We start from the raw sequence: 19,841 nt of genomic DNA, 5'->3' as shown, positions 1-19,841 counted from the left end.
CACATTTAATCCACTCAGTCCTCTGATTGTTATGCAGCACTCGCTGACACTAACCCTTTTACAGAAGGTTTCACAGTTTGTTCCACGTCAGTCCTCTGAAGGAGCCTTTTGGTTTGGAGTAGTTTGACTTGAAACGGCGCAGCAGCACTGAGCTGGAACAACTGTCCACCGGCTGTCATGCTTGTTGTGTTGACTTTTCTTTGTGAAGCTGTGAGTAAGACTAGTCTCTGTCCCTTTTTTGCTTCTTCCCCACCTCCCCCGCCACCTTCCTGCTTTTCGTCCCTCTGATTTAGCTCCAAGGCAATGGTATGTACTAACACGATGCTACGCCTCGTCTGTTCTGCTGCTGAGATTCAGCAAAAGGGCAAGTGAGGAACGTTACATTTACTAGTTTTTGTCTTCAAAGTATTCTCAAGTATGTGTTATTTTGGTTGATTTATGTAAAAGTGAACCATTAGGCATCCGTACAAAGTAAAAGTTCCCTTTCTCATTTGCCCTTCGTCTGTACATAGAGTAGCACTTTGATGTGGTTTTCTTCCCGTTTGGGTCAGTCTTCTGTGCAAAGCGTACTTTCTTTTGGTGAACATCTTTCAGTTTTTTTGTGTCCATTTATTTCCATTAGCTTCTTTATTCATTCATTTTGTTTACTCACTAAAAGCTGGGTCAGTAGTTCTGAAAAAAAGAAAAACAAACACAGAAGGATTATTTACGCTAAATGAATATGATTTCCTGAGATCAACCCGCAGTATCTCTTTCTGTTCTGACTGATGTTGCTGGATGCACGCGCATCAAGCTGATGGTTTGTTTTGTTCCTCCAGAACACAGCGCTAGATAAGGAGACCCTTCAGCTCACGGCCCGTTGTTGTCCAGGGCCACAAGCGGTGCCATGTTCGCCCCTGTTGCATGGCACTGAAGTCCCATCTGCTCTTCCGGACCAGTCGGCGTCACCATTTGCCAAAGTACCTGAATCTAACGAGCTGGCTTCAACAGAAACCGCTAGGCCTGATACTACGTCCAAATCTGCACCTCCCCACTCCGATTCTCCGAATGACAGCCACACATTAGCTGCTAAGCTTGACCTGCCCACCTCTAATCTTTTAAGTTCACTTCAGTTTTCTCCTTCACCCTCTGTTGAAACTTGTCCCATCAACTCTTTGCTCATTTCTTCTCCACCACAAATAGAAACCTCCCCAACTGCTGCCCCCTGTTCGTCTTTAGAGTCTACCTCACCCTCGTGTCCTCCTGCTGTTCTCACATGCATAGCTCCCTCTGCACCCATCTCCCGTCCTTCCCCGGCATCTCTGATCGAGCTGACCACAAATGCTCCCTCTGCTTGTCCTACCAAACAAGCAGCATCTCAGCCTTCCTCACCCACTGTCTCCCCGATCCAGCCCGTTGTGTTATTCCCTCTCTCATCCCCAACAAAATGTGAGCCTTCCTCCCCCTCACCTATCCATCCAACCCTGTTTCCCTCTCCTCCTTCCACACCTCTGAGATCCACCACCCCGCCCTCTCCTTTTTGCCCTCCTTCTCCTATCCCTTTAACAGCCGAAGAACTTATGGAGAAGCTCTAAACACTCTTATCCCCACAAACAGAAACAGAAACCATAGGATGAAACATCTCAATTAGCATTTCCTGGTAGATGTAAACTGAGCCAGTGACCGCTGTGACCATGCCTTTTCCCCTCATATTCTTTTCCCGCTCATTTTATTAGACAAAGGATATGAGGCATTTTCTGTACTCTGTTGATTGTATATATGTTTTTATTTATTAATTGAGGATGTTGAAAGGGAATGAACTGAATATCGTTCTTCTGAGTGGTTTGTCTTTTGAATTCATACACTGCTTAGTCAGATTTCTTGTTTTAGCTTCCCATTTGGAATCCCCGGGGCCCCTTTTTAAAGGGTTATTCAGTACAAACGCATAGCAAACTCCTAGAGAGGCTACTGTGTGTGATTCTGTATGTGTTTTTCAATCACTTCACCATATCGAAGTCCCAAATTTGCTAGACTGTCTACCTGTAGTAAAGTCATCCTGATGATAGTGGCCAATTGACAATTTCATGCATTGTGTCGACAAAGTAAAGGTGGCATCTGCCAAAGTAGCCCATGGCTAAGGAGTCAGAGAGTGTTTCAAACAGCTTTAGCTCCACGTATGTGTTTGAGTGTAAAATTGGGAATCATCAGATCTGTTAAATTTGAAAGAAATGGCTGTTCACACGCAATTTTGAAGCTACGTCTACAGTAACATCCAAATGACCTCTAGTGCAGCAGTTCCCCAAATATTGTGTTCTGCAATTCTTCCAAAAGTGAGAAATGCTGCAAAAATAGTCTTAGGAAAATTGCTGTTTTAAGATCAAAAGTTTCCTCTTCTGCTCATCTATCCTCTTTATCATTTTTCAACTCCTTAGATTTATTAGCCAATGTTAGTTATAAACAGAGTGCTGGTTACAATGTTTCTACTCACAGCAGCACCCTGGAACTGGAACTGTTTGGAAAAAGAAGCATAAAATCTAATTTGGGTTTTTTTTTTGTGAGCACAAAGTATAATTCTACCCTTCATGATGGACTGGAGACAGACGTGTGATGGACATCTAAAAACAACTAGCTAAAGGTCATTGCATGTCCAGGCACTACTGAAGGAAAGTAATGTACTCCGTACGTGTATTTGAGTCATTAAAGTCTCTTTGTTTGAGTAGCCGACTGCAACTTTCACTCATACGCTTTATTTGTATGTATTGTGCTGAACTACAGCTGTGAGCACATGTAAAGAGAAGAAAGATCCAACAGATGTTAAACCGAACTGCACGGTAACTTTTATTTAACCGAAACTCTCAATACAGACGTGACTGGTACTGTACAGGAAAAACATACTTGCTGGTATATTCTCTCCGGTCACCACTATGTCATGAGCTATGCACACTCAATGGCCACTTTGTTAGGTACACCTGTTAAACTGCTGCAATTGACACTTTGTCAGGTTTGAGTCTTGATTTTCCAATGTAAACAACATGGCATGGATCCATCCTGCCCCGTGTGGTGGCGTAATGGTGTGGGGCTTTATAGTTTTATTATAGTTAACTAAACTAAACTAAAATTTTGAAAATTAATTCAAACAAAATTATATAGAAGGGATCTTTAGATTTAGTATTTGTTAGTCTGGTTAAAAAAAAATGTTATTACATCTTGCCTGATGTGGTATTAATGGACATATTTGAGACTCTGGATGCGAGTCAGCAGCTTAAAAATTATTATTATTTTTTTTAAATGACGAGAAAAATATGCCCTCCATACTGAACAATAATAATTTAAAAAACTAAAACTAACACTGAAACTCATCAAAACTAAAGTAAAATGAAACATTTTCAAACGATAAAAGCTAAACTGAAGGTGGCGCAGTGGTTAGCACTGTTGCCTCACAGCAAGAAGGTCCCAAGTTTGATTCCAAAGGGCCCGGGCCTTTCTGTGTCTGTGGGGGATCTCTCCCAGTCCTCTGGCTTCCTCCCACAGTCCAAAGACATGCAGTTAGTGGTGTTAGGTTAATGATTCTTAAATTGGTGCCTGCAGGTGTGAATGTCCAACTAGTAAGGTGTACCTAAAAAAGTGTCCAGTGAGAGTAAAACCACAGGAATGATTATCCTGTTATGATTATTGAGTTTGGACTCGATCACAGGCCAACAGCTTACAGATTACCTTCATCAAAACCAGATCTCACTCTCTGCAGCGTAAAAACAAATAAAGTGACCTGTTTTGTCCTCGTTCCTAACTCCACAGCTGTTGTCAGCAGAGCCAAATCCTCCGCTGGTTTAGCAGTTTTTTCACTGCATGAATACCTTCTGTTCACAAATTCAAGTTGCTACATGGCCTAATTTTTCTCCTATGTACTGTATATGTAGTCAAAGTAGATTTTCATGCTTTAACAGTTTGTAAAGCAAAAACTGTATGAGAAGAGCAAATGTATCAGTGGTTTTTATGAGGCGCTGAGTGGTTGCTTTTAATGTCCCACTATTTTAGAGTGGTTCAGCAATAAAGACTTGAAATTAGTATTTGTTTTTGTGTTGGATGTGTGGGTTACCACTAGGGGGGGCTGAGTCACACCTTATAAAAGATACACCAAAGGACAATTCAGGTTATAAAATTCCATTTTATTGTCAGAACTCATCACACAAAAACACTCCAAACTGATTGGAAGAAAAAGATAAAAGTAGCTCCCGTGTTGCTGGAGATTCAAACCATTTTAGAAATGCAACTTTAAAGAAAGGAATGCTTCCTGAAAATCAAAGATATAAGAGGACGACTGTCTAAAGATCAAAAGAATGTGTGTGATTAGCATTTAAGTATTGAATCACATTGATCAATCATTCTGTGATGAAAAGAGAGGAAAAAAAATGGAAATGGTAAGTCCCTCCCCCTCGCTGCTCCAGCTTTCACTGCTCATCTCACTGCTTTGGAGACTAGACTCAAAGTGGACTGTGCTGAGGTGGTATGAGCTGAATCCTCAGCTCTTGATTTTAGCAGGGGGGGAAAATAAAACAAGATTCACTGCTTACTCAGTCATAAAGGATATAAATCTTAAAAGGAGCTGAAAGCAGATTTTAACATTACAGAGTAAGTTTTATGTTTTTGATGTTCAAAGTATTAAATAACGCAAAGAGGTTGCACTGATGTTTTATGAGTAGTGAGCCATGCACACAAACGTAATCTCTTAGCAAGTACGGAGGTACAGAGGGAGTAAAAATTTTAAATATGGAGGACTACATTTAAACATTTTATATATAGTTATTTATATAAATGTATATTCCCTCTTCAATATCTTCCTGTGCTTCATCTACTCAAACACTTTATATCTATGTGCTGTGTTGCCAAAACAGGAAAAGCATGTTAAAATGAATGACAGCTTCATATTTATTCACCACATACACGCCTACAGAAAAAAAAAATCATTCACCCTAAAGTACACAAATATTTGGATTTTTACGTCACAGAGAAATGATTCTCACCAACTTCCCACAAATCCCTCGTTTCTTATTTTGAGAAGAAAATAGACTCTTACAGCTAAAAATAGATTTGTTTTTAACCGTAAAGTAACGTAACCCCCACCCTAAGACTGGTATGAAAATTTTCTATCTGATCTACAAAATATAGCAATGCCCTTTTTAAAAATAGTTTGATTCTTTTGCAATAACAGGACATGTTGGGTTTTTTCCTTCTTTCGTTACATTCAGGATATCAGGATATAGACAGAATAGTGCTTTTGATAAGAGTTCACACTTGCAACAGTTTGGATTTCCCCCGCCCTCCCCTCAACTCTTGTCAGTCAAGTCGCTGCTGATTTCACCCTCAGTATCTGGTCTGGTACTCGTGATGCCACCTGTTGAAGTCGTTGTAGAAGAGGACGATGCTTCCCGACGCCATGCCGGTTATGATGCACCTGAGGAATGTTAGGGGGGAACATCATGAGGCCGTGAAGGTGAGCTTAATGGTTTGCCTGCTCTCTTGAAGTGGAGGAAATTTTAATTTTGTAAGTTTGCTCACTTCCAAAAACACACTTTCTAACTTTTTTAATGTTAATGGAGAGGAACAGAAAATCAACCAAAAATCTAGAAAGAGACGTTACACAAAAGTTATACATCATATTGAGTGAAATAAGTATTTGATCCTCTACAAACTAACCAGAACTCTGGTTCCTACAAATTACAATCAAGCCATCAATTACACATACTCCTGACTTTAACTAGTTATGTGTATGAAGCACACCTGTCCACAGAATCAATTTCTTCCATTAAAACCTCTCCACCACTGTGGGTGAGACCAAAGAGCTGTCAAAGGACGTCAGGGGCAAGATTGTAGACCTGCACAAGGCTACGTGGGCTACAAGACGCTTGGTGAGTAGGGGACAACTACTTGAAAACAGAAGAAATATGAAAACTCATGTGGAGTACAGCCCAAAGAACACCATCCTCACAGTTCAGCACAGAGGTGGACCCATAATGCTTTGGGGCTTAACAACTACTTCACTGTACTAAGGGACGACTGGATGGGGCCATGTACCATAAAATGTTTTAATCTCCTTCCCTCAGCCAGAACACTTCATGATGGGTTGTGAATGGGTCGTCCAGCATGACAATGCTAAACATATCGCTAAGACAACCAAGGAGTGGCTAAAGAAGAAACACATCAGGGTCATGGAGTAGTCAGCTGATTTTCAGACTTCAGTCCTTTAGAAAATCTCTGGAAGGATTTGAAACTTTGAGCTGCTAAGCAACAACAAAGAAACCCCCAAGAGACGTGTGACCAACCACAAGAAACATCCGACTGCTGCGATTGCCACCAAGAGGTTCTCCACTAAGTACTGAGTCATGTTTTGCTTGGAGATCAAATAGTTATTTTACTCAATGACATGCAAATCAATTTATAACTCTTATGCGATGTGTCTTTTCTAAAGTTTTGGTTAGTATTCTGTCTCTCTCCATTAAAACTAGAGACTGTTCGTTATTGTCCAAGTGAGCAAACTTCAAATAAATATAGCCACTGTTGTACATATGCATGATCTTTTGTTTGAGCGCGTTACCTTTGGTCATGTGACATGGCCATGGAGCGGATTCCTGCGTCACAGCCCGGATAGGTGAACAGCTGTTTGAGGTTGTGGACCTGCCAAACAGATACTACACCTCCATCGCCGCCTGTCAGCAGGTATTGGCCATCACGGCTGAGGAGCACAGCCTGTGAAAGATGATCAGAGAACTTCCTTCTTAACTCTTCGCTTCCATCATGCAAAATCAATTATTTACCAGCGTCATCTGTTAAGTGTCCCACAAAGGTCAAACTCAAAGGTTTTCAACTTGGTAGCGTGTGCATAAATTGCCTCTGAATAAGCCGCTGATCTGGGGGCAGTTTGTCTCTACCGTCAAAGCAAAGCTCGTACCGCGAGGTCGAGCGATCCGACAAAAAAAAAAATCTCAGGTCAGCGCCGCCATCCTGAGGGGTTTTTCTGCACACAGACCCCGACCCGCAACAAAGATGGCTCCCCACAGCGAGGCCCGGAGATTTACTCGTCTCATCTGCTTTTCCTGCAAACTGTAGCGGCCGAACGGGTCCCGCGGGATTCACATGTACACAAATCAAGTCGTGTGCTGGAGTCTATTAAGAGCGCAGCGCATAGTGGAAGCTGAAACTGAACGAGTCGGGAGCATCAATCAGCAAGTAACCGTAGCCGATGAAATGACGAGGCAGAATGTTAAGTTCTAAAAGCAGCAAATGACACTAATTTAGAGCTTTTTGTCCTCTGCGGTTTTTGTGACATGCTTTGCGGCGATTCAGCGGGAGACGCTTCAATCAGCAGCCGCATGTGTGTTGAATTGGGCTCGCATTAAACGGAAAACTGAAACCTAAACTTGAAGTTGGAACAAGTCATTTTCAGGAACTTGATTCGGTAAGGAAAACATAAATAACCCTTCAAGACCTGCAGCCTAATTAAGCAAAAATGTTTTGTATGTAAAGAGAGGGGGGGGGGGGGAAAGCTTATTTCTCATTCAGGCACAAACTTGGATGTGAAGGCGCTCCCACACACAGCTACACAAAGCGTTGCGCAGTGATGCCCTGGATTCTCAGCTGGCCTTGAGAATCAATCCAAACTAATTGTCACGTTAGATCATCGTCATCGTGGCGCACGAGCGAGCGCAGCTCCGGGTTGATTTGTGTGCTGTGGGTCTGCTTTGTGTCCACAGCAATTGTCTTGTGTGTCAACATTCGGAGTTAATCTGACAGCGGCGATAAAGACAAGCGCTCATTTCAGTCTGAGCCATCAACCAAACCACCACCAACACAATAACAGGTACAGTGAGATGAAAGAGAGCAAAGTGCTCGGCGCAGTTTAGCCAAGTTGCCTAAAAGTTTGTGACCACAAGCAACATAATAACGTTCAACAGAGCAGCAGTAAAAGTAAAACTATTTATCAGTTCTTATGCTGTATTAATGCACTTGTGTATCTACTAATGGAGTCCATGACCTTACTGGAGCCCAGCAGGAGGCAGGGGAGCTGGCAGACATGTCAGCCTGGCCAGGTAGGAGGCTGCAGACAGACATTATAAATCAGTCCTTTGCCACTGGGCGGCCAAACAAGATGGCCGATGGCTCTGTGGGGGCTAAGATGGCTACCCGGGCTCGGATGACTAAAAAATGACTCCAGCAGAAACACATGCACTTTTAATGCCCATATTTCCTACTTCTTTCAAGGAACAGTGGGTGGATTCTGGGGCTGGAGAAGGTAAAAAGTTTAATTTATGGTGCCGTTAATCCTCCTGTTACACGGACGCAGGCAGCGAAAGAACTGCTGGAATGGTTACACTGCCTGAGTTATACTAGTACTTAAAAGAATGTAATCCATTCAGTATGGCTCCTGTCACCCGATTCTGCTATTAGACTAGGATGCCGACTGTTAGCCTGTCATCTAACCTCTGACTCCAGACCCCTATAAATTCACAGTGCATACACTCTCTCTCACAGTCTTCCTCTCCGTTTCTGAGTGTGTACTGCAGGCCAGGACAAACACTTATTTATACTGGAGCCCTACTGTGCAGACGCTCCAAGGGCTGAGAAGATTGATTCTGGTATGTACCAGAGTGTACAAAATACTGTTGGAGTCTCAGACCAGGAGGGTGAAGCAGAGAGGGTGAGGCAGGCGGAAGGGAGGGAGTTGAGACTCTTACAGCCTCACTCCAAGATATTAGGATTCTCCTAATGCCATCTGACACGACTGGAATTTACAGCAGCAGAGGAGAGCCGACAAGAACGCCAGTAGCTTGAACTGTTCCCAAGTTTCATCTTCAGAAAGAAACCAAAAAACTGAAGCTCAAAAACTGTCTGAAGGACGCTGTTAGTTTCTCTTAAAGACACAAAGATCCAGCATTAGTTTCACAGGGATTGTAATGCACTCCGTCAGTATTTGAGTATATTTGTGGCTTTGTGTGGGAGCGGGGCTGGTTGGCAGGTTAGGAGCCTGGGCACAAGAGCTTTCTTAATAGGAAACAGGCACGCGGCTGCCTGTCAGAGCTAGCTTACATTTCCCAGGCCAAACCGGACACATCGGGTCGGGAAACCAAAGGCAGTAGTCGCTATCTTATGTCACCCGAGCCACGAGGGAGGAAATGTGGGAAATGGGGAATGTGTCGTCCCGCGCTGCAGGGTAGTTAATGGTGTTGGTGTCCAGAGCTGACCACTCCTCTGGAATGTTTTCCGCCAGCGTCGCCAACGCAATTTGACCTGACAACAGAGCTCCGGATCAAAAGAGGCCTTTCCTCTGGTGTAATGCGGGTGAAAAGGAAAGAACAGATGTGAGGCTGTAAGTTTGTCCCGAGGCACAGCGACCTTTACCTCGCTCGCATCTAAAACCAAGACCGAGCTTTTAATCAGGGAGAGGACTTTCTATACTGATGCAGTGCAGACGCACACGTGCAGGCGCATGTGTGTGATCGTGTCCTCACCTTGACGCCGTCTTCCACTTCCATGTGCCTCAGCAGTTTGCCGTTGACACTGAAGAGGCAAAACTGTCCCTTGTCATAATAGATAACGCAGTGTCCCTCGGCGGAGGACTGGATGAGGCGAGGCCGGAGACAGCGCTCTGGTCCCTCCAGGGTCCGCAGCAGGTCCCCATTCATGGAATGGATCAGACAAGGACCCTCTATACACAGATGAGACGAGAGGTTAGAACAAATTAATCCGTAGCTTGATTTAAGCATAAATGACTTTTTAAAGTTTGTTTTTAGCTTATTCTTTTAATCTTCGGTGCAGCTGTACACCTATAGTAGAAATACTTATATCTTCTCTTTTCCGTCAGTTATTTAGAAAAAAATGACCTTCATATCTTGTTTATATAATTGCTGTTATTCCCACACATGTCTGTGCATCATCTCTGAAAAAACATCTGCTCATACACAGCTCACATACTCTGCAGGTGTTCCTAATATAGTGGCCACTGAGATTTGTCCTTTGTCTGCTCCTGTGCATTGTTAGTTTTAAATAGCAAGCAGCACAAGTGTAGCCTTACATTTTTACAGGGACAAACAGTCTCACCTTTGCAGCCGCTGATGACGAGACCCAACTCAGCACACACACTTGCACAAGTCACCTCGCAGTCGTGGCCTGTAAGGATGGCCCTCGGTGTGGTAAAGTCTGCTGGCAAAACACAAACAAAGCGAAGACAATCCTGGTATTACCATATGCAGTACTGCTTTATGGCCACTAGAAGGAGGTAAAGAAAAAATTTAAATTCTCCTTGATTGGTTTAGTCTTCTAACTGCAGTCACAGCTGAAGCTACAAAAATTTTCACTCCAAACTATTAAAAAATGTCTTTTTTAAAAAAGAGGCGGGCTTTCAAAAATAACCAAAAATAAAATTGCTAATTTCATCATCCTGGAGGGTGTTTTACATGTTATTTTATACGGATGCGCTGGGACTTGTTGCACAGTCTTTAAGCCTGCTTCTCCCCTCATTCACTCTCCCTTTCAAGCACTTGTCACCAAGGGCCTCCTCTTATGTTTAAAACCTTCTCCCCCTCGCTGCCTTCACTCGATCCAGATGTTTCTGCATTTGACAGAGAGAATGAGAGCCAGAAGGAAAAAAAGAGTGCGTTATGAAGTTTGTGTGATTTTGTTTTGGTTTGAGCTGTCAGGGTGAGCGACAAAACAAAATCGGCTGTTACTTCTCCATCTGTCTTCTGTCTGTAAGCACACGCATTGGCATAAATACGCTCATACGCACAGTTGCATCTTTGGACTGCATTTTTAAATATCGAGAGGTGGTCTTCCGCAACCTCAGCTCAAAAAGACAAGGACACTCACACACGCTTGAATTCCTAATAAAACTTTTCCAAAACTGTGCGCGCCAAAGCAATCGAGTATCAATTTAGCAACACAGAAAAGTGTAAGACAACATACCCATGTAGTAAATTATACTGAACATGCCTATTATTCACTTTTACTTTTAGTTATCAAATGCAATGTCATTTAAGACCTTTCCTTTGAAAAGTTGTTTCACACTGTAAGAAATTAATTGGAAACAACTACAACTAAAACTGAATGAATATAGGAGTTAATGTTAAAATGATATTTTGATCCAACTACAAGGTCACTTTGGAGGCTGTAGCTTAAGACAAAATATTCTTTGTTATCCCAGAAGATTTGTCTTCATATTTGACAAAAATAATTAAATTGTTTTCTAAGCTAAAAACGAAAATTAGGAAAAAAACATTTTAGCAAACTGACACAAAAACACAAACTGAAATGTAAAAGTAACTGAAATGAAACTTTTCACTTTAAAAACTGACAAAAATACAAGTAAATAAAAAAAACACAGGCCAAATGTGTCAGTACATTAAACACGAGAAGGTGTTAGTGTGTGTGTTTGAGACATCTACATATGCTGTGGGCCAAGTGCTTGTATTGTAATACCAAATCTGAACTTCTTGATTGTGCCCCTGAGTAACAACCCTATATTCAAACTATTAAGAGATTACAAATAAATTAAAATAAACAATTATTCTAAAAAAAAACAACTCTGTTTCTGTTGAGATAATAACTGTTTTTGACTCCATTTTATTCTATTTTGTTCCTTATTTTAACTTGGTTTTGTATTGTCATGAACTATATTTTAATTTTTGTATAACTTGGTTTTATTTTATTGTATTTATTCATTTGATTCACAATGAAATAAAATAAAGACCAATTATAAAAGCAGAAAACTAAACCCATTAGTAAAGAAAGTTCAGCTGCATGCCGACACTGTGTTTGATTGATTAAGTTAGTGTGTTGTGTGTATAAATGAATGTAGACCAGGAAAAATAACTGGGGAAGTATTTAAAGCACTTAAAATGAAAAGGTGAAAGCCAGATTTGGCACAAATTACATAATACAAATATATAAACCAAATTAAACCACACTGCATTTGGATGCTAGTCGGATTTACACATGAGCCACGTGATCAACAGCTAAGAGTTTTTTAGAAGTAGGGACAGCTGGTTTTGCATTTATTGGCTCTATAGCATCTCTTACGGAGTAACAGTTCACGCCCAGAATATGAAATGTTGAAATGTTATGCGTCTTCAAGCAGTCTGTGTTTGTCTCATTAGATTCCTCGGAAAGATGGAATAAAGGGATGAGTATTCTTCCTCCTTCTATATCAATCATGGCACTGTAGAGGTTTTAAGGGTGGACGCACCCCCTTAGCTTGTCGTCCCCTCAGATTATGCACCTCAATACTTGGAGGAGCAAAAGCTATCTACCGCGGTGATCACAGTCTCATGATCCCTCACTTCAATAAGATTTAATATCTCTTTTCATATGTTTGTTTAAAATGAGGTGGATAAAATGCCAGTTCATGAAGTCTAATTAAAAATAATTTATGATGTAATTATTACACTGGCAGCTTCTTTGTTTCTTTGTGTTCAGTGTTTAAAAAGAAATTAATTTTTGGGCCTTAGGAGTGGCAGAAGTGAACCTACGTACATTTATTCTCTCATATGGTGCGTTCAAAACAAGAGGAAAAAACAGAAATACTGTAGTTACTGAGTAAATACCACACTCAGATGATTGCTGTTAGGTGCCCAGCAGATGGCGATAGCGTCTGTAAAATCTTTGCTGTGCACAACATGTGGCTGCAGCAGGAACAAAGTGGGGATAGGTCATTGTGTGCATGTGCATATCAGCCATTCAGATGTATTTGTGTCAAGCTTATGAAGTGAGTGGGATGCCCACAGAACATTATGCATGCAAAGGAATGTGTGTGTGTGTGTGCAGGCTTTAGCTTTAACGTGTGTCTGTGGGAGAGGAATAAAGAAAGGTCTGCTGTCTGTATGCATTTTGTTAGTACATGTATGTGTGTATGCGTGCGTGTGTGTGCAGCAGAAGTTCATGTCTGGGAGAGCTTTCTGCGGTCTGGGGCAATGGAGCATCACATTGTGGTGGTGATGGGATGAGATGACGACTGCTTTGTCTGTTCCTCTAGCTTCAGCTTGGTAACCAGGAGTTTAGACTGACACACAAGCACTTGCAAGGACATGTACAGCACATGCATGGAAACATATTCATATATTTGTTATTTGTAGAAAATGTGCAGCTAAAGCAGTATTTTAAACCACTGGTTATCCACTAAATATGTTTAAAAAAAAAAAATCTTGTGTATTTCTGCTCTAAAATCCCGTGTATGGATGTGTTAGATGACCATCATCTGCACGATCATAAACCAATATGGCTTATTAACCAAATCGCAATTTGTCATAAATTTCATCCCACTTGTAATGGATCACTTATCAACATGTCCGCCAATCTAAGCTGACCAAATTAGCACCGAGGGGGCTAAGGACCGAGCAATGTGTGCGCCGTGCTTTGATCATGGCTAATGCCATATGTTATGGTAACGTAAGGGAGGCCCATGACATTTTTCACTTTTATCGACTAACGTGACCCCGTGGCCCTCGGATGGTGGTGAACTTTCATGCGCTGCCCGACGACCCCCAACATCACATTTAACGTCTCTAAGTGGCCCTCACTTTCACTCACATTAAAGACAGATTCTCACACACACTACACACCATATCTGGCTTCACAGAAATACACACGCACGCACGCAATCTCAGACACATTACCGAAAGCTGTTCCTGGTGCGACAGGGCTGCGAAATCCAATCTGTATGCAGGAGGCCTAGCTTGGTCAGACGAAACTAGTTGTTACTTTACAGAGGGAGGCCGTAAATCACACAGTCACATCTGTCTGCGAGAGAGAGAGCTCGGTGAAGAGCTGTGTGCGTGTGTGTGTGTGCACGCTCTCAGAAGGTGCACTTACTGCCTGGGCTCTCTCCAATGCTGCTATGCTTTCCGTTCCAGTACCACAGCAGCAGGGTGGCATCTCGCGAGCCCGACAGGACGTAGCAGTCGCCTCCGATGTACGACTCTGAGCGTGCCAGACACGTCACCACATCCCGATGTCCAAACACTATCTGGGTCAGTTTGCCTGCAAAAAGCGCACAAATTTTCAGGGATGTTCTTAGTAAATCAAAATTCATTCTTCTGTAAACATCAAAGGAATGAACTACTTAAAAATAGATTAAAACATCTCAACAATAAGGGAGATAGGGTTTTTTTGCATTGCAGTAGTCCTTTTGAACTTCCCACCATGCGTTTGTTGATCATCTGTCTGCTCAGTTAGTTGATCCACACAAGATCAGACTTCTACTAATTCCCAGACAAGAATAAATATTTGCTTCAGCTTTGTGTGTGCGCCTGTGCACATCCAGGGTGCTCTGTGTGTATATATAAAGAGGCTAATTGCTGTCAGATTCCCAGACCACAGCCCCACTGTCTAGCTGTCTAATACTCATTACGCTCCTCATAGTGTGACCTCTGCAGTCAAACAGTGGGTAGTTTGCAGCACATGACATTTCTGTCTGGGTGTCAGAATCGCTACCCGCGGGATAATTAAGTTGTATCTTGCTGAAAACGACGAGGATTATTATGAAACTTTCAAAGAAGAACAGAGACATCAAAGATGTAAAATGTTTGACATTTTTATAAACGCTGAAAATAAGTAATGACGGGTGCTGCAATAATGGCTACCACGCACCTCGTATTAAACTCTCACTCTCATGCTCACACGCATGTGTGCACACCGACAAATTAAACTCGGTGTGTGTGTGTGTCACTGTTTGAGGCTACGGGTTTTGTGGATGTGTACCAATCAATTCTTGTAATTGATAAAATCCCTCAGTTCTTTAACCTGGGGGATTTAGGGACCTCGGTGGCAGCTGTTGAGCGTGTGCGATTAAACTGTGTTCACGTTCCAGTCGCACACCCCGGTGGCAGTCGCACAATAGAGCTATCTCTGTGCTCCCATCCCTCCTTCCCTCCCTCCTCCATCAAAAGACACAGAGGGCCTGGCCTGTAGAAATTGAATCGCATGCCCGTTGTATAGATGTGTGTAGAGTACTGAATGAGGCTGAGGGTGTGGGGGGGGAGCATTGAGGAGCGGGGTACAGAGATGAAGCTTCAGACAGTTTCATTTAGGACCCCTGACCTGATGGCATTTGTGTGTGCACGAGAGCGAGTGTATTGGATGTGTGTATGCAAGTAGCACTCAGGCTTTAGGTGGAAAAACAGTAAGTTAACCAGCAAAGCAGAAGCAAAAAACAAAAAACAATCAAAATCACACTGAATCAAAGAAACCTTAAAAAAAAAGCCATTTTTGTGCTGTATAATGCATTTTAGTGGTAAAAAAGGCTTTGACACTGCTGACGACACACAAAGTTTGAACTTGTGCAAAAGAATTAAAAAGGAAATGAAAAGAGCCCCACTGTGGCAAGAAGGAGTCTAAATGTATAGCAACCAAACGTAGGACACTTGCCAAAACCACATGAAAGCAGATCACTGGGTCAGTGGCAAAATACATGCATGCCGTTTTATTTATTAGGTAATACTTGAATTCTAACAACTAATAGTAGTATTTCTATTGTGTTACATAACCTAATAGTTTTGAGGAAAACCACTAGTATTGAATTCATTGGTCTTTTCCGGACCACTAGTATGCCCAACCTGATGATGGTGCTAGAGGAAAGCCAAAGGAGTGTTATTCATTTTAAATTTCAATTTCATATGGCTTAATTTGTATCTAAATATGCTGTGAGCTTCCATACTGCCAAAAATATATATACACAAGAAGCTTAGTTAAAGCAAAAACATTACAGTGAGGATCTGATGTCAAAAAACAGCAAATGTGTGAAAGTCTTGGAGAGATTACAGGTATTTTAGTTTAGATACATTCACATTAGGCCAGTTGGATATTTGGTCTATTGTGGTGAAACGATACCTGTGTCAGTGGAGTAGACCCGGAAGCTCTTGTCCCAGAAACCACATAGAAGGATGAAGCGGTTCTCAGCCGTGATAACAAAACACTGCGAGCTGATCTGAATGCTCTGATCTAGCAGATCTGTGATCTGCCGACGGTGAAGACCCACGTTACTGGCTGGAAGGAGATGAGAGGAGATCAAAATAAACGGAGCAAAATAAAGATGTTTACATGTTGAAAATGCACAGATGTCCAGAGAAGTATGAAACCTGGAGCGTGATCCGAGAAACCCTTTACTGTTTTATATCAACTACTTTCAAAGAGCTCACACTTCAGCGCACCTCCACTAAGGTTTCAGCGCTGGGGTGCAAAGAAGATTTGTGAGGGAAAACATAAAACATCCTAGGGGTTAAGTTTATAGGGACTTCACATTTTCTATGAGAGTCTAAGAGGCTGAGTAATATAGAGCGTGCAGTCTTCACAAAATATGTACCCCACTCAAGTACGAACAGACCCAGAAAATTCATCTTGGCTGTGTAATTAAGCCAAGTTGGTTAGAAGCAAATTTACCGACATTCTCATTTCCACGAGAGGCGTCTTTTTTCTTCTCTAGAAATATGTTCGGTGTGAAGGGTTTCTTATTTGATGGGGTCAAAAGCAATGGAGAACAGGTGTCAGAGAAGACTGTCTAGAGTGGAAATTGAGAAAGTCCAGTATATCTGCTATGAATAATATTTCAACCGATTTTTAACATTCCCCAAAGCCACAGATGGCTCCACGCTCATCCTCAATTTACTGTGTTTAGCTCAGGCTCCTCCTGGAATGCAAACAGTGTAAATATATTACTGACATGAAAAATCCCAGCTACCTCCCCTAAAACACACACGCACACTCCCAGCAACACCAAAATTCATTATTTAGCACATTATTTATTCTTTAGTGTTAGAAATGAGATATACAGTAAACACTTTGGAGGATAAATATACTCCAAAACCTGTGCATTCAGTGACAAATCACACATCTGCTGAAGCACAGAACAGCAACACGCACTGAATGTGTAAATACTGATGCACAGATAAGATTTCTTTTATTCTGCCTCTACAGAGGGAGCATTGAAGCAGAGAAATACAGCACAGTGCGTGCAGATAAAGATGAATATCTGGGGTTCAACCCTGGTTATTTTCAGTAGTCTTTGGAAGGGGAAAAAAAAAAAAAAAAAAAAGAGTGTGAATATGGTCTGATGAGACTCAGAGAGACCACAACACCCAGAGAGAAAAAACAGCCCCCCTCGCAGATGTGTATGAGATTGCAGGAGGCTGCAGGAAAGTAACAGAGCTGGGAGCAGATAGAGGTGGCTCGTCTCTCCCTGCTCTCTGCCAGCGCATCCCATACATCACTGCAGCTCGGCACTCTTCTCCTGCTCATCAACAAGTCGTGAAGGATGAGAGGCGCCCATATTGTCCTGACAGCCGTCCGCCGTGCATTCTCAATCACACATTATTACCACATTCATATTCATTTCCATTGACACGCGTCCTTTCCCTCCGCTCAAATTAAACCAAAGAGGATGCAGAAAGGGAGGGAGGAAAGGGGACGATGGAGAGGGAGAAAGAGGGGGAGTTGATGATGAAATGCCGGCCTAGGCCACAGCTCATTGCATTCCAATTTGCATGCAAATGGTTTAGTGTGAGAGCAGGGCCTATATCATCACGAGTGAACTAGGGCAGAGGCTGAGAAACAACTCTAATCTACTGTCCAGGGACACAGCCCAACAGACTGCCATGAGTCACCAAGCAGCGCGATTTAGGCACAAATCCACACAAAACCCCATTTCATGCCCACACGAAGCCAACTCCCGTGTGTGGATTCTCTACCGGTCGTAAAGGACAGCGTACCTATTAGAGGGTCAATTTCCACAGGAAGTTGGTACTGCTGGTCCTGCACCGTTGAGCCCTGATGACCTGACAGAAGAAGAAGACAGAGTGGATTAATATTGCAATTGTCTGGCCTTGCGGAGTAGGTGCTGGGTTTGAGGTCATTATAACACGCTGAAAACTATAACCATAAAGTCAGAGGCTCAAGAGTCGCTCCACAAATTAGACATCAGTGCTGTCAAAAAGCTATCGAGGCCATTCGGAGCACAAAGTATTACAAAACTAATTAATTATCCTGACAAAGTCAACTATAACATATTCACAGCAAGTGATATTTAGTCTAATTAACTCATTTTAAACTGGATTAAGTCGTCATGCATATACCCATTATGTTTAGAAAACTTAGATTGTAGAGTGAGGTAACAATTTTACCCTTTTACCACAAGTTTAGCAAGTAATCTCTCACGATAGAGCTTTTTATGTATTGTTTTAGTGATTTCAATTATGTTTAGCTGATATAATCATTCATTTACTTTTAACCTGTGTATTTTTTGGGCAGTTTATCCTTTACATTTAGTTAAACCTTTTCAGGTTCACTCTATCCATTAATTAATTGTAATAGTTTAGCTAATTTATTCACCAATAACCTGATTTTGATTTTTTTTTTAAGATTCACATGTAATTATCAGTATGAGTATTGTACACTTGTGTCACATCGGCTCTGAAATTAAAAAATAAAAGTAAAAAATGAAATGTGATACGAAAGTGTGCACTGCTTTCAACACACTCATAATTTGTCATTTTATTTCATGCGTTTATTCTGAGATTTTAAAAGCAGTTTTGGCAACTTTGCTCTGCACATCATTTATTAAACAGACTCCAGTGGGTCCCTACAATTAATCCACTATTTCCAAGCAGGAAAAATTGCCCAATATGGCCAGCCTGTGGTATGCATGGATGATGTCTAATTCCAGTGAAATCTGATCAGTGTTCATCCTCGTAAACTTAGATATCAAATTTAATATTTCTTCTAGGGCAGGATGGACGTTGAGTAAATAAGGTTTTGTGTAGTAAGCGGCTGATGTATGGAGGTGGACGTGGGACCTAATGCTGGCTGCTACATGTGTCACATTTGATACTGCTATCTAGTAGACACAGTCAACGGTCTCCCAAATCAACGTCCATCCTACAGAGACGAGGCAGGTTGATCTTCTGATAAATTAGAAGCTAACGTATGGAGGAGAAATGAACAGAAGCAGCATGAAAATAATTATGTGAAAGCAAACTCAGTTCAATAACAAGGATCGTTTCTGTCTGCCTGAGATTTTATTTTTAGTCATCGCTTCAGCTCATTCGTTTCAATGCACATGTTCGTGGCTTCAAGTCTCTCACCTGTCAGGCCCTGCCACTTGTTGACCGCAAAGAGGCGGTTGGCGGTGACAGTGATGATGGCAGGTGACGTCAGACCTGCCTGGGTGTTGGCCGCTACGTGTGTCACAGGAGAGTTGGATGGGAACTTCAGTACCATGATAACATCCTGCTGCATCTGCTCCGTAAACATCAGAGGCGTCTGCAGGAGAAGATACTGTTCAGGGCCCCGGGACAGACGACGCGATGAAGGGGAGAGACGGGGAAATAGCAGAGGTGTGGCGCGACGGACGAAGAGCGAAACGCAAAGATGAAGGAAGCAGTTGGTGAAAACGGGGAGGAAAACAAAAACACAGGGAGACGGAGGAAAGAGAAGGCCAGAGAGAACGTTAGGAGGCTTGAGGAGGATAGTGGTAAGCAGCAGCTAAGCAGCACAAAAAAGCTAGCAAAGAGTTCAGAAGAAGGCAAGAGTCTGCATTTGAAACAACGCTACAGTAAATGAGGAGAGAATCTCAGAACAACATTTAAGTTTTAACAGAGAAACTGAAGCAGCCGAAACAAATGTCTGTTGATTAATATTTCCCCTTCAGTGTGCACAGTAATGATATTATACATCATATATTAGACATTTTATAGAAGAAGGCAAAGACGCCATAGATTTCACAGGCTGACTACAGTGTGATGTCCAGTTTGTATTTGTGTTCTAAACTTTTCTTTTAAATGAGGAAGACTGAGCAGATGTAAAAGAAGAATTATTGTAAGAAAACA

General features: G+C 42.0%; 2 protein-coding genes across 11 annotated transcripts in view; one reads left to right on the top strand and one right to left on the bottom strand.

Moving 5' to 3' along the window:
- dclk2a (doublecortin-like kinase 2a) overlaps window positions 1–4,043 on the top strand; it is a 43,969-nt gene extending 39,926 nt beyond the window's left edge. For both annotated transcript variants that reach the window (XM_085276546.1, XM_085276548.1), the window contains one exon: window positions 819–4,043. In XM_085276546.1, the coding sequence (XP_085132672.1) occupies window positions 819–1,574 (756 nt within the window). In that variant the 3' untranslated portion in view covers window positions 1,575–4,043. The remainder of the gene's footprint in view (window positions 1–818) is intronic.
- An 81-nt stretch (window positions 4,044–4,124) lies between these two features.
- The window catches only part of lrba (LPS-responsive vesicle trafficking, beach and anchor containing), a 188,273-nt gene continuing 172,556 nt past the window's right edge, over window positions 4,125–19,841 (bottom strand). For 4 of the 9 annotated variants that reach the window (XM_085276522.1, XM_085276527.1, XM_085276529.1 and 1 more), the window contains 8 exons: window positions 19,098–19,290; window positions 17,727–17,792; window positions 15,853–16,008; window positions 13,837–14,004; window positions 10,072–10,173; window positions 9,483–9,679; window positions 6,572–6,723; window positions 4,125–5,431 (listed from right to left, as the gene is read on the bottom strand). In XM_085276522.1, the coding sequence (XP_085132648.1) occupies window positions 5,341–5,431; window positions 6,572–6,723; window positions 9,483–9,679; window positions 10,072–10,173; window positions 13,837–14,004; window positions 15,853–16,008; window positions 17,727–17,792; window positions 19,098–19,290 (1,125 nt within the window). In that variant the 3' untranslated portion in view covers window positions 4,125–5,340. The remainder of the gene's footprint in view (window positions 5,432–6,571; window positions 6,724–9,482; window positions 9,680–10,071; window positions 10,174–13,836; window positions 14,005–15,852; window positions 16,009–17,726; window positions 17,793–19,097; window positions 19,291–19,841) is intronic. The other 5 variants (XM_085276524.1, XM_085276528.1, XM_085276526.1 and 2 more) reach the window with 3 other exon arrangements.

This window comes from Mchenga conophoros, linkage group LG6 (genome assembly GCF_057382185.1).
Source record: "Mchenga conophoros isolate Kocher_MC1m ecotype Shallow Benthic linkage group LG6, M_conophoros_male_GT1.1, whole genome shotgun sequence".
NCBI lineage: Eukaryota > Metazoa > Chordata > Actinopteri > Cichliformes > Cichlidae > Mchenga > Mchenga conophoros.
This window is presented reverse-complemented; position numbering and strand designations above follow the sequence as displayed.